Source organism: Orycteropus afer, unplaced genomic scaffold (genome assembly GCF_000298275.1).
Source record: "Orycteropus afer afer isolate SDZICR_OR568_19922 unplaced genomic scaffold, OryAfe1.0 scaffold00107, whole genome shotgun sequence".
NCBI lineage: Eukaryota > Metazoa > Chordata > Mammalia > Tubulidentata > Orycteropodidae > Orycteropus > Orycteropus afer.
The window spans coordinates 4,164,500-4,178,938 of record NW_006921694.1 but is presented as its reverse complement, the minus strand read 5'-3'; the positions used below and the strand labels follow the sequence as shown (position 1 = coordinate 4,178,938).

The 14,439-nt window shown below is 40.0% G+C and overlaps 2 protein-coding genes across 2 annotated transcripts in view; one reads left to right on the top strand and one right to left on the bottom strand.

Moving 5' to 3' along the window:
* BHMT2 (betaine--homocysteine S-methyltransferase 2) overlaps positions 1-1,447 on the bottom strand; it is a 28,809-nt gene extending 27,362 nt beyond the window's left edge. Inside the window, 1 exon segment of the mRNA XM_007943479.1 lies at positions 1,415-1,447. Within this exon segment, the coding sequence (XP_007941670.1) occupies positions 1,415-1,447 (33 nt within the window).
* A 172-nt stretch (positions 1,448-1,619) lies between these two features.
* Positions 1,620-14,439, top strand: part of DMGDH (dimethylglycine dehydrogenase) — a 110,526-nt gene continuing 97,706 nt past the window's right edge. Inside the window, exons 1-2 of the mRNA XM_007943478.1 lie at positions 1,620-1,735; positions 6,398-6,572. Of these exons, the coding sequence (XP_007941669.1) occupies positions 1,620-1,735; positions 6,398-6,572 (291 nt within the window). The remainder of the gene's footprint in view (positions 1,736-6,397; positions 6,573-14,439) is intronic.

Below are 14,439 nucleotides of genomic sequence, written 5' to 3'. Positions count from 1 at the left end.
GGGGCCGACTCGACGGCAAATAACAACAACAACAAGTGTATGGTAACACTGGTGTTGTTAGAGTAGAAGCCCTAAAGAAATTATACAAAGGACAGCATGTTTTAAAACTTAAAAAAAAAAACCAAAAACCTATATAAGTGAACATGTTGTTGTTATGTGCTATCGAGTTGGACATAGCATTACAGAAAGTTTACAGAAAGAAATCATCTGAATGTTCTTTGCTTTTTTTTTTAATCCTTTTATTACCCTCATTTTTTTCAATACCCACATTTTACTTTTATAATCAGAAAAAACATATCCAAAACCGTGTTTTTTTAAACCCATATTCCATAGCTTAGGTAAGTATTACCGTTATTGTGCCTTTCCTTACAGTGTTTATAAAAATATTTTACATACTTGGGATAAGTCTGTGATACAATATTTCCTTTTGTAACTTCATATTGCCAAAGCCCTTTTGCCTGTTCCATACTTTTAAAATTATGCCTTAAGTGGATGAACCTTAAGTTATTTAGCTGTAGCCAAGATGCCCATTGCAGGGCATCTCGGTTGCAGCTAACTTTTTAGGATAAGCAGGTAGTGTACATTTCCAGGCCTATATTTTCCTCCTGCCCTCACTCTACTGAATTTGCGGGCTCAGGGTTGGGTGGGTTGTTTTGAGGGGTCCTGATATATTCTGCATTGAAGTTCATACCTCTGTTTTTGCTTGGTCATCCCCTTGCCGCCCCCACCCCCAGCCCCCATGGGAAGGAAGACAAAGCCAACAGCTGGTGGTGAGGTCAAGGAACAGACCACGGCAAGGGTTGGGAAGGGAAAAGGCTCCTGGCCCTGGAGCCTGGAACGCGAAGTCCAGGGCCGCGCGGAGGCGGCGGATTCCGCTCATACCCACCCCCGGGGCGGCTCTGGAGGGTCTGGGACAGGTTCCAGCTGTGGCAGTTCCCAAAGTGCGAAATAAGTTTCCAGAGGGTCTGGAGGCGCGTTAACCGCAAAGAGCTGTGCTGCTTGGGCCGTTGAGGGAAGAAAATATGAGACTGGCCTCTGAAGTCCCAAAGCTCCATTGCAAATCCCTGCTCCACCCTGAACTACATCGGGGACGCTGAGCTAGTCTTAGTCTGTTTCCTCACAGGTGAAATGAAGATAATGCCTATTCATGAGGGTATGTGAAGAGGTGGAGAAAATTCATGTAAAGCACTTTCTGGGCTCAATAAATATTAACTGATTGTTATCTAGTGCTCACACCGAGGCAGTATCACCATTCCCGGGAACTCGTAATAGTATTAACCGAGTTCAGAGGCGGGCAGGTACCTTGTTCAAACCCGTAGAGTTTGACTAGTGGCTAAGGCGGGATTGGATCACGAGTTGCTCGGAGCCTCCAGGCCCGGAGGGCTGAGAACCTCCTGCTTTCTCAGAAACTCACCTTCTTGGCCCCTGGGCCTCCGGCTGGTGCCATTATCCCGCAGCTTCTTGGGCTTCTGGTGCCCAGGCGCCCTCCAGTCCAGGAGCCCGCCCCTCGTCCGCCGGCCAGTCCCTTTCCCGGGGTGGGTCGGACGGCTGCCCCGCCGGCCCTAGTCTCCAGGCTGCGGGCTGGTCTCAAAGCAGGTGCCCGCGCCCTTGGCCTCGCCATGCTCCGCCGGGGCGCGCAGCGGCTGCGGGGCCTTCCTCTGCGGAGTTTCCAGCTGCGGATTGCGCAGCTTGCGCACTCCCCGGGCCGCCCGCGCTCAGTCTACAGCCGGGAAGGGTGAGTTGAGGTCTAGCACACGCAGCCGCAGCTGGGCTCTTGAGGAGGGTGGCAGCGAGGAGCTGAAGCAGTCTCCAGAATTAGAAGCACTTCTGCCTTCTAAAACTTAGCGTTCTTCTTGAATTTACTTTACCATGAATGTTATTTACCATGCACAATGGTGCAAACTGAAGCAGTATCAAAGGCTTCCCCATGCAATGTCCCTTCTGCCTCAATCCCTTTCCCCAGTCAACAGTTGTCAATAGTGTCTTCTGTATCAATCCAGAGATGGTCCATGCATAGACAAACACAGGTGTATGCACTATTTTCTTCTTTGACTTTAAAAAAAAATAGTTGTGAATCGGATTCATGGCGACCTCATGTATGTCAAGGGTAGAACTGTGCTCCGTAGGGTTTTCAGTGAACGTAGATCACCAGGCTTGTCTTCTGAGGTGTCTCTGGCTGGATTAAAATCTTTCAGTTAGCAATCAAGGGCTTTAACCAGTTAACCACTCACGGATTCCTTTGGCTCACTTGTGATTATATTGTTGTTGGGTGCCTGTTATTTCAGTTCAGACTCACAGAAACCGCGTGCATAACAGAGTGATCCTATGCCATCCTCACAATCATTGTTGTGTTTGAGCCCATTGTTGCAGCCACTGTGTCAATCCATCTCATTGAGGATCTTCCTTTTGTTTTTCACTGACCCTTTATTGAACTTGATATCCTTCTCCAGGGATGAGTCCCTCCTGATAATATGTCCAAAGTACGTGAGAGAAGTCTGGCCATCCTCGTTTCTAAGAAGCATTCTGAGTGTACTTTTTCCAACACAGATTTGTTCATTTTTCTGGCAGTCTGTGATAATATATTCAATATTTGTCACCACCAATAATTCAAATGCATCAACTTTTCTTTGTTCTTCCTTATTCACTGTCCAGCTTTCACATGCATATGAGACAAAGTTGAAAATACCATGACTTGAGTCAGATGCACCTTAGTCTTCAAAGTGCCATCTTTGCTCTTTAACATTTTAAACTGGTCCTTTGCAGCAGATTTCCCAGTACAATATATCATTTGCTTTCTTGACTGTGGCTTCCATGGCCATTGATTGTCAATCCAAGTAAAATTAAATCCTTCACAACTTTAATATTTTCTCCATTGGCTCACTTATGCCTTACTTTTTACAGTTATCAGTGTTCGGGAGATTGTTCCATGTCATCACATATTGCTTAGCAGTATTCATTTAAACAGCTGTATGGTTTTCCCATCCTGTCAAAATTCCACAATCTAATTAAGTACTCACCTGTTAATTAATGTTTAGACTATTTCAAATTTTTGTTACTGAAAACAATGTAGGTGTGAACATTCTTATGAGCATATCTTTCAGTGCATGTGGGAGGCTGTCTGTAGAATCCATTTCTAAAAGTGAAACTGCTGGCAAAAGGGTTATGTGCATTCTAAATTTTGAAAGATAGGGCCGAATTGTGCTCCAAATCAGTGGTGGCAATCTGCAGTCCCACTGGCAGTGTGTGAGGGTTGTTTCCTATATCTTTCCTGGCATCAAGAGTAGCAAACTTTTTGATCTTTGCTAAATCTGATAGGTGAACATAATATTTTCTTTTCTTCCATTTGCATTTATTTAAATATGAGCAATACTGAACATCTTTTGACTTTTCTATGTTGATGATTATTTGAGGCTGCAAGGAAAGTCTTGTTTACTAGCAACATTTAACATTATGAGTTGAATCAACATTGATTTTTACATGCTGTGACCTGAAATTCTGGAATCAAAAATCCTGATTTTGAGTTTCACCCATCCATCTGTCCATTCTTTCATTCAACAAGTATTTTCTGGCTGTCTCTGAAGTGTTAGGTTTGTTTCTGGTGCTGGGAATACAATAATCACCAAGTCATATGAATTGTTCCATGAATTACATAAGATGTGAACTTACACTTCTGAGTTTCAGTTTCCTCATCTATAAAATGAGGATAGTGGTCTATGATTTGCCTAACTCACAGAATTATTGTAAATATTAAATAAGAGAATGGGTGTAAAAGTGCTTTGTAAACTGTATAGCATCACATAGCCTGTTGCCATTGAGTTGATTCTGACTCTTTGTGACTCTCTAGGACAGAGTAGAACTGCTCCATAGGGTTCCAAGGCTGTCATTTTCATGGAAGCAGACTGCCACATCTTTCTGCCCTGGAGTGGCTGGCGGGTTCAAAGGGCTACCTTTTTGATTAGCAGCTGAGTGCTTATCCACTGACCAACCAGTTCTCTTTAAAACATCACATAGATATTTAAAGTACTAAAAATACTTTTTATTCCAGTGAAAACTGAAATAGAAATTTTACCACATGGAATCACTCTATTTAAAGTGGATTAGACAAATAAATAATTCAGAACTATCCAAAAAGTAGATTTTGCTCTCTTTAGTACTGTGCAGTTCTGTAGTGAACAAATGAATATTTAAATAATTTTATTTCTTCTGCATGTTCTTTCTATACCCAATTCCACACTTTCAAGACAGTGTTTTATTTTGGAAGACAGTTGGACAAGCACAATGGCAATTTAAAATTTCCATTTCTAATAGAAGATAGGCAACTGTATTTCTACATATCCTGACTTTATTTGATTTCCAATATCTTTACAACCATCTCTGATTACTCACAAATGGAATTTAAGATAATTTATACACAGTTTACGAACACTATACCTGGTGTGAAACTCATTATGGCATGCTGGGCAGAAGGAATAAGATACATTCGATAATGCTTATTCTACATTACTGAATGGAACCTTCACAATCTCATTTTACAGATGAGGAAATTTTGAGTCACTGGACTAAGTTTTCCTAAAATAGTCGATTAGATTGGCGTCTCAAACCCAGGATTTCTGACCTTAAGTTCTTTCTTTATTCTTTTTATTTCTCCCAGCCTTTCCTGAAAGAAATCATATATATATATATAAATTTACCTGCAAAAAAAAAAAAAAAAAAGAGCCTTTAACATGATTGGTTTGTTACCACTAAAATGATTTCAATTAAAAAACAAGATAGCCCTCCTCCCTACAAAAAAAAAAATTCCCAAACTCACTGCCATCGAGTCGACTATGACTCATAGCGACCACTCCTTGGGTTTCTAAGGAGGTATCACTATGGAAGTAGATTGCTCAGCCTTCTTTCCAAGTAGTGGCTGGTGGGTTTGAACTGCCAGCCTCCTGGTTAGCAGTCACATGCCTTAGGCACTATACCACTAGAGCTCCCAAAGATATCCCCAGACCATTTAAAAGTTTATTGCTATGCAAAGTAGCCAGTAGTCATAAGTGCATTAGTTTATTTCTTACACAGCACACAAAGAGATGTCAAAAGTCATTTTAAAAAAATCAGTTAAACCAAAGTACTGGAACATAATGTGACTCTAGAAAGTAAGGAAGTGCTCAAAGAATCATGGGGTATGTCAAAGGTCATAGGAGGCAACTGGAAGAAACTCCTGCTGGTTAAATCTAGGACAACTTGACATTCAAATAAATGAAAGATAGTAAGAGATTATATCCTATTGAATAAGATAAATATCCACGAGTTCATACTAATATAAATAAGCAATAAAACAAGCAAGCAAATTGGCAAAAAGGAAAAGCACTTTTTATAGTAGAATGCAAACTTAACCATCTAAGGAATGATGAAGTTAGAAAATCAACAGCAGATGCTAAAACCACTCACAGTTTGATGAAGCACAGGATATTTACATAGTCTCAAAGTATCACCCCACATATTGCTTATAGTATCTTTACAGAGGATAAATCTGATAGATACTATTTCAAGAAGTCATCAAACATAACAACACTAATATTGGGATAAAACAACATCATGTGCCTCTAATAAGATGTACTGAGAAGGACACAACATCACATCTTGTCAAACATACCTAACCTGATTCTGACCATGAGAAAACACCAGTCAAACTCAGAATGAGGTGCATTCTATAAAATAACTGGCTGGTATTCCATATATGTCAAGGTGATGAAACACAAAGTCTGAGGAATTGTCCCAAATTAAAGGGGACTGAGCTCTGGTAGCATAGTGGCTAAGGCATTTGACTGCTAACCAGCAGCCTGGTGGTTCAAACCACCAGCCACTCCTCGGAAGGAAGATGGGGCAATCTACTTCCATAGTGATACTGCCTCGGAAACCCAAGGAGGGTCACTGTGAGTCGGGTCTGATTCGATGGTACATAACAACAACAACAAAGAGACATTGAATGAGCCCTGGTGCTACAGTGGTTAAGTTTTTGGCTGCTAACCGAAAGATTAGTGATTTGAAACCACCAGCCACTGTGCAGAAGAAAGATGTGTCAGTGTGCTTCCATAAAGATTTATTTCCTTGAAAACTCTGCAGAGCAGTTCTACTCTGTCCTGTAAAGTCACTACAAGTTGGAATTGACTCCACAGCATGTAACAACAACAAAGAGATATTAAGTTACTAATAATTTGGAAGGAAGTTTGGGCAATCTACTTCTGTAGTGATACTCCCTCAGAAACCCAAGGAGGGGTCGCTATGAGTCAGTCCAATTCGACGGCACATAGCAACAACAACAATATAGTAAGGGGAAGCATCTTAGTTGGACAAAGCCTATAGCTACTACAGCCTAGCAAAATTACCATTTTAAAAAATTGTCTTCCAGAGAGGAAAAATCATCCTTAACTACAGAAATAAAATGGAAAGACAGAGCAGAAACAGTGATAATTGGAGGTGGCTGCATTGGTGTGAGTCTAGCTTATCACCTGGCCAAAGCAGGGATGAAGGATGTGGTCCTCCTGGAGAAATCAGAGCTCACTGCTGGATCTACCTGGCACGCAGTAAGAAAAACACTTCAAAATTGTTATATGTAAATGTTGGTTATCATTTGGAATTGCATACTAGTGCAATTGATTTCATTTCTGTTCACAGCTCACCATTGTCAGCTTTTTAGAGTGAGTTCTTTTTCAATAGAGTAAGACAGTGCATTACAGTTTACTTGGGGCACTTCTAGCTAGTGGCCAACATGTATGGTACCTTTGTTTTGAGCATGAGCCTTCTGAATCATATTCTGTCTCTGCTGCTTTCTACCTGTACTACTTCCAGCAATTTATTTAAGTGTCTATTTTGTGATGTGTAAAATAAAGATAATAATAGTATGTACCTAATAGTTTTGTCCACCACACATCTGCCAGCTTATTGTAATATGGTGGCTTGTGTGTTGTTGTGAGGCTGGAGGCTATGCTACCAGTATGTCAAATACCAGCAAGGTCACCCATGGTAGACAGCTTTCAGCAGAGCTTCCAGACTAAGACAGACTAGGAAGTAAGATGGGGCTGTCCACTTCTCAGAAAATTGGCCACTGGAAACCTTATGAATAGTAATGAAACAATCTGATATATTATTGGAAAACTTTATAATCAGCTGTGAAACATTTTCTGATACACTGCTGGAAGATGAGCTCCTCAGTTTGGAAGGCACACAGACTACAACTAGGGAAGAGCTGTCTCCTCAAAGTAGAGTTGACCTTAATGACATGGATGGAGTAAAGCTTTCTAGGCCTTCATTTGCTGATGGGGCATGACTCAAAGTGAGAAGAAACAGCTGCAAACATCCTTAGTAATTAGAATGTGGAATATACAAAGTATGACTCTAGGAAAATTGTAAGTTATCAAAAATGAAATGAAACCCATAAAGATTGATATCCTAGGCTTTAGTGAGCTGAAATGGATTGGTATTGGCCATTTTGAATCAGACAATCATGTGGTCTACTATACCAAGAATGAAAAATGAAAGAGGAATACCATTGCATTCATCATTAAAAAGAACATTTTATGATCTATCCTGAAGCACAATACTTTCAGTGATGACATAATATCATACACCTACAATGAAGACCAGTTAATAATATTATTCAAATTTATGCATAATCACTAAAGCCAAAGATTCAAAAGTTGAAAATTTATAACAACTTCTGTGTCTGAAATTGACCAAACATGCAATCAAAATGTATTGATTATTACTGGTGATTGGAATGCAAAAGTTGGAAACAAAGAAGAAGCATCAATAGTTGTAAAATATGGTCTTGATGATAGAAATGATTCTGGAGATCACATGATGGAAAATTTTGCAAGATGGACTTATTCACTGAAAATACCATTTTTCAACAACCTAAACGGTGGTTATACATGTGGACCTCACCAGGTGGAATACACAGGAACCAGATAGACTACATCTGTGGAAAGAGGTGATGGAGAAGCTCAATATCTTCAGACAAAACAGGGCCAGGAACTGACTGTGGAACAAACCATCAATTGCTCATATGCAAGTTTAAGTTGAAGATGAAAAAAATTAAAAGTCCACAAGAGCCAAAATACGACCTTGATTGTATTTTACCTGAATTTAGAGACCTTCTGAAGAATAGATTTGACACATTAAACACCAATGACAGAAGACCAGATGAGTTGTGAGATGACATCAAGAACATCATACATGAAGAAAGTAAAAGGTCATTAAAAATACAGAAAGGAAGAAAAGGCCAAAATGGATGTCAGAAAAGACTGAGAAACTTGTTCTTAAATGGAGAGTAGCTAAAGTGAATGGACGAAATGATGGAATAAAAGAGCTGAACAGAAGATTTCAAAGGGCAGCTTGAGAAGACAAAGTAAAGTATTAGAATGAAATGTGCAAAGAGCTGAAATTAGAAAACCAAAAGGGAAGAACACACTTGGCATTTCTCATGCTGAAAGAACTGAAGAAAAATTCAAGCCTTGAGTTGCAATATTGAAGAATTCTATAGGCAAAATATTGAATGATGCAGGAAGCATCAAAAGATGATGGAAAAGATGATGGAAGTCACTATGCCAAAAAGAATTGGTCAATGTTCAACCATTTAAGGAGGTAGCATATGATCAAGAACCAATGATGTTAAAGGAAGAAATCCAAGCTAAAGTGAAGGAGTTGGTGAAAAACATGGGTCCAGGAATTGATGATTGATTTCAATACCCATTGAAATGTTTCACAGACAGATGCAGCACTGGAGGTGCTTACTTGTCTATGCCATAAATTTGGATGACAGCTACCTGGCCAACTAACTGGAAGAGATCAATGTTTGTGCCCTTTCCAAAAAAGGTGATCCCACAGCATGTGGAAATTATTGGACAATAGCATTAATATCACATGTAATTAAAATTTGGTGAAGATAATTAAAAAATGGTTGCAGCAGTATATTGACAGGGAATTTCCAGAAATTCAAGACGGATTCAGAAGAAGAAGTGGAATGGGGATATCATTGCTGATGCCAGATGGATCTTGGCTGAAAGCAAATAATACTAGAAAGATGTTTACCTGTGTTTTATAACTATGCAAAGGCATTTGACTGTGTGGATCATAACACATTACGGATAACATTGCAAAGAAGGGGAATTCCAGAACACTTAATTGTGCTCATGAGGAACCTGTACATAGAGCAAGAGGCTGTCATTTGAACAGAACAAGGGGATACTGCATGGCTTAACATCAAGAAGGGTGTATGTCCATGTTGTATCCTTTTCTTTCTTTCTTTTTTTTTTTAATTGTGATTTGGGTGAAAGTTTACAGAGCAAATTCGTTTCCGTACAGCAGTTCACATACATGTTGTCTCATGACATTGACTACAATTTACCACAATGAACACCTCCCCTCCCACTTCCCCATAGTTACTTCTTCCCTCTATCCTTCCCTCCATGCACTCCTGCCCCCTGAGCTGTCTCTCTGTGCATATACAACCCTTCTATTCTCCCATGATTGTTCTCTCCAAGGAGTGTATCTACCTAGTGTAAATGTTCAGCTCATATACCTATCTTTTGTTTGGCTGGAAGCCACAGGAGTGGGTTCAATTCCAGACCTGGAGGGCAGCTAGGGGCCATAGTCTCAGTGGTTCCACTAGGCTCTATCAGACCAGCAAACCTGGTCCTTTTTTATAAATGATTTTGAGTTTTGTTCCACATTGTTCTCCCACTCTATCCAGCATCTCCTCCATAGATCTCCCTCCAAGTGGTTGACAGTGGTAGCCAGGCACCATCTAGTTCTTCTGGTCTCATAGTCATATAGGCTGAGGATCACATGGTGTACCAGTCCATGTTGTATCCTTTCACCATACTTATTCAATCTATATGCTGGGCAAATAATCCAAGAAGTTGGACTACATGAAGAAGAATATGGCATCAGATTTGGAGGAAGACTCATTAACAGCTGGCAATATGCAGATAGCACAACCTTGCTTGCTGAGAATGAAGGTGACTTGATGCACCTACTGATAAATCAAAGACTCTAGCCTTCAGTATGGATTACACCTCAACATAGAGAAAACAAGAAATCCTCACAATTGGATCAATAAGCAACATCACGATAGATAGAGAAAAGATTGAAGTTGTCAAAGATTTCATTTTATTTGGATCCACAATCAACACCCATGGAAGAAGCAGTCAAGAAATCAGTCATGATATTGTACTGGACAAGTCTGCTGCAAAAAACCTCTTTAAAGTGTTAAAGAGCAAAGATGTCACTTTGAAGACTAAGCTATGCCTAACCCAAGCCATGGTATTTTCAGTCACTTCATATACATGTGGAAGCTGGACAATGAATAAGGAAGACCAAAGAAGAGTTGATGCCTTTGTACTGTGGTCTTGGTGAAGAAAACTGAAAATACCATAGACTGCCAGAAGAACAAACAAATCTGTCCTGGAATTTGTGCAACTGGAATGCTCCTTAGAAATGAGAATGGCCAGACTTTGTGTTACCTACTTTGGTCATATTTTCATAAGGGAACATTCCCTGGAGAAGGGCATCATGCTTGGTAAAGTAAAGGGTCAGCAAAAAAGGGGAAGATCCTGAACAAGATGCACTGACACAGTGGCTACAAGGATGGGTGCAAGCATAGCAGGGATTGTGAGGACGGTGCAGGACCAGGCAATGTTTCATTCTGTTGTACATAGGGGTCCCTAAGAATTGGAGCTGACTCAGTGACATCCAACAACTAACAATAAGTTTGTGATGAAGGTTAAATGAGTTAACATTTACAAAGTTATTAAATATATGAAAAGTGGTTAATAAATGGTAAGTATTTAATAAATGTAAACTTTTACCTTGGCTAGATGATCCTGAATGCTAGCTCAAGCCCCTTACCTATACTTTCCTCATCTGGGTTTAGTGGTCCTTTTATTTATATTAATTTATTATTTTAATTTTGTGGTCTGAGATAATAGCTTGCTTCATGAGTGCTTAAATATGAGGACTGAGAATGTGTGACACAGCTTTAGTATTAAATGAAATAAACACTTGAGTAAGTCAATTTACATAATTAATAGTATACGTAATTGTTCCAGCGCTACATAATAATTGACCTTAAATGGAAAGCGGCTCAGGTAAATGAGGTGATTAACACTGCTTTCGCACTGCCAAGCCATTTATTTCTGTAGTCCCCTAAGGATGGGAGAGGCAGTGTTTATGGCTGCTGGTGCACTTTTCTTCTGGAGGAAAACCTGGGCAGTGTTAGCCTCTGCTCATCATCCCTTTCCATCATTAACTCTTCTCTTCTGAGACAATAAGAAAGAACCCTGCTTTTAGGGGCTTTTTGACATCCAGAACCTGCTGAATATATGGTAAGAGAGTCTAGCACTAAAAGGGTTGCCTACTTCTAGCTGAATTTAGCCGGGGAGTGTGCCCAGATTTAAGTAAACCCTTTGGTCCTAGAGTGCCAGTGGGCACATAGTCAAACCACACACACAGTGGTTGGCCAGAGCCTCCTAGAAAAATCACACCAACCCGGACTCACCTCTGATCCTTCCTCTTCCCCTTAAACCCTTCATCTCTCAGTCTATGAGGCAGGAGACCTGGACACCTGGTCCTCCCTGAGTGCAATATTAGAGTCTCCACAATCACACTAGTCTCCTGTTTCGCCAGTTCTCCTGCACTTACTTCCACATACCTGGGAAGAGGGGTCAGGGAAGCTGTTCACACCTTCGGCTCTTCTCTCCTCAAACTAGATTTTATATCTAGGCTTCATGTTATCACTTAAAAGAAAGCTTGCGTTTCTCTTATAACTTCTCCTTAGCATACATTCAGTCACCCACTCAACACATACTTATTATAAGTCTGTTTTGTCCGGCACTGTCCTTGGAGGTGAGAACACAGCAGTGAAAACAAAAAAAGTGCTTCTTGGAGGTCACATTCTAGTGGAGCAGACTGAATACAAACAGTACACAATGATAAGTAGACACCAGTGTTGTGAAGAAAAGTAAAGCAGGATAAAGGGATGCAGAGTGATGAAGGAGGCCATGCTAAAGATGTGAGCAGAGACCTGGAAGAATTGAGTGAGGAAGCCAGGCTGTGAGGTTCTCTTCCTAAGAGCTTTCAGGAAGAGAGAATAGCAAGTGGAAATTCCTAAAACAAGGAAGGCTTATACCCTCTTAATACCTCCAGGTACTTCAGGAGGACATACACTTCACTATTTTAATTAAGTATTTGCTCATCGATGTACTAATTTGACTAGATTATAGGATTCCTTGTGATTTTACTTCTAGACTTCCCATGAAAAAAAAGTAACAATCTTAATTTTTTAAAGAAAAATAGGCAACATTTTCGAAGTGATAGCTTATTATTAAGTTAATGGCAAAAATAATTTTTTCTTAAACAGAGATTCCAAGGTGAGTGGAAAAGGCATTATTCTGCTTCGTGGGCATGCTGTGGCTTCTAAAAGGAGGATTTGTGCAGTTTGAACTTAAGATGGACTCAACCAGGCAGCAGAAGCCAAGTTATTTATTTAGCCCCAAAGGAATAAAGGAAAAGAGAGTTGCCCTGAGAAGCTGATTCTAGGACCTTTTGCTAGGCAAGGAGGCATCGCTCTAATGAGCTGCATTAAGAAAGCCCATGTATTAGGAATGTTGAATATAGAGTAGTTTCTGGAGCCCCTTACCTACACAATGTGGAAGGTCGAGGAGCCAGCTAAAGGAGAGAACCACACAAATAAAGAATGGTCACTAAAGTACAAAATGTATTAAATGTTGCAGTGGTTTAAGAGTGCAGGAATAGAGTGCTCAGAGAGGAAACACAGCTTGCAAAGTGAATATTCAAACTGGAATCACATATAAAAGAGTGTACATAGGACATCCAGTAAAATGGAGGAATAGGCAGACAAGCGACTCAGACCCTCTTCAACAAAGAAAAGAAAAACCAATTGACTAGAGATACAGAAGATAATCCTGCAGTCCTGAGCTTTGAAAGGAACTATACAGAAGTGGATTAGGATTAGGCACCAACTAGTGGAAAAACCTGAACAAAGACAGTGAGTACAGAGACGGTCAGAGCTGTGGACTGTCAGCTACTCTGACGGGAACAACAGCCTGAATATTTCCAAGTGGACCTGAGAATTGACCTAAAGATCAGCCCTGGTCACCAAGGGCTGCAGGGATGACTGAGCTGGTGGCCATGACTAGGAAGGGAAACAGCAAGGAGGGAAACAACCTGAGCTGTGGACTTTCTGCTGTCTGGAGGGTACAGCCATTTTGATTGTTTACACATGGCAGCCGTTTTGGATATTTAAAGTGACTGAAGGTGCAGCCATTTTGAAAGTTTATAAGTGGCAGCAATTTTGGATATTTAAAGTGACCGAGAGTGCACCCATTTTGAATGTTTACAAGCAGTGGACATTTTGGATATTTCAAGTGACTGAGGATGCAGACATTTTGAATGTTTACAAGTGGTGGCTATTTTGGATATTTAAAGTGACTGAGGGTGCAGCCATTTTGAATCTTTACAAGTAGCAACCATTTTTGATTTTAAAGTGATAGCATTCTCATTTGGATTCTAGGGACCTAAGAATAGGCTCTGTTTGCCAAGGTTGGCAGGGACATATGAGAGGCTGACAACAGGAAAGGAGACAGGTGGTGAGTGTATAAGTGCTGTCAACTAGTGAATAGAGGAGCACAGGACAGTAATGCTTTCATAGAAAACATACAAACAAAACAAAGAAAATGAAAATCGTGGGCAAGTCACTCCAACATACAATCACCAATTAAATATAAACCCAAAAAAGTCACAATGCCTTGGAGACAACAGAGCATCACAGTCCACACCAAAAAGCAAGAGAAACAAGGGACCAGGATACAGACCCAAAACACATCCCTGAGGAAGATGCAGCATTGGAACTCTCTGATAAGGAATTCAAAAGAATTATGTTTAGGTATCTTCAATGAATTGAGAGACAGATCAAAGAAAACACTGACAAAATTGAGGAAAGCACAGAGAAAACCCTAGAACAATTTCAAAAGACAATTCAAGAACAAAATGATAAAATAAATGAAAAATTGGAAATGATACAAAATCTACATATAGAAATCCAGAAGATTAATACTAAATTTTCAGAAATAAATAAGACATTGAATGGGCAAAGGAGCAGAATTGAATCAGTGGAAGACAGAATTAGTGAGATTGAATGAAAATACCCAAACACTTCTTTGGAAAGGGATAAACCAGAAAAAAGATCAAAACAAAATGAAGAAAGCCTAAGGCTCATGTGGGATATCATCAAAAGGAATAACCTATGAGTAATTGGAATTCCAGAACAGGTAGAGACAAATAAAATCACAGAGAACATTGTCAAAGGTTTGTTGGAAGAGAATTTTCCTGGTTTGATGAAAGATGATAATTTAGCCATTCAAGAAGTCCAAT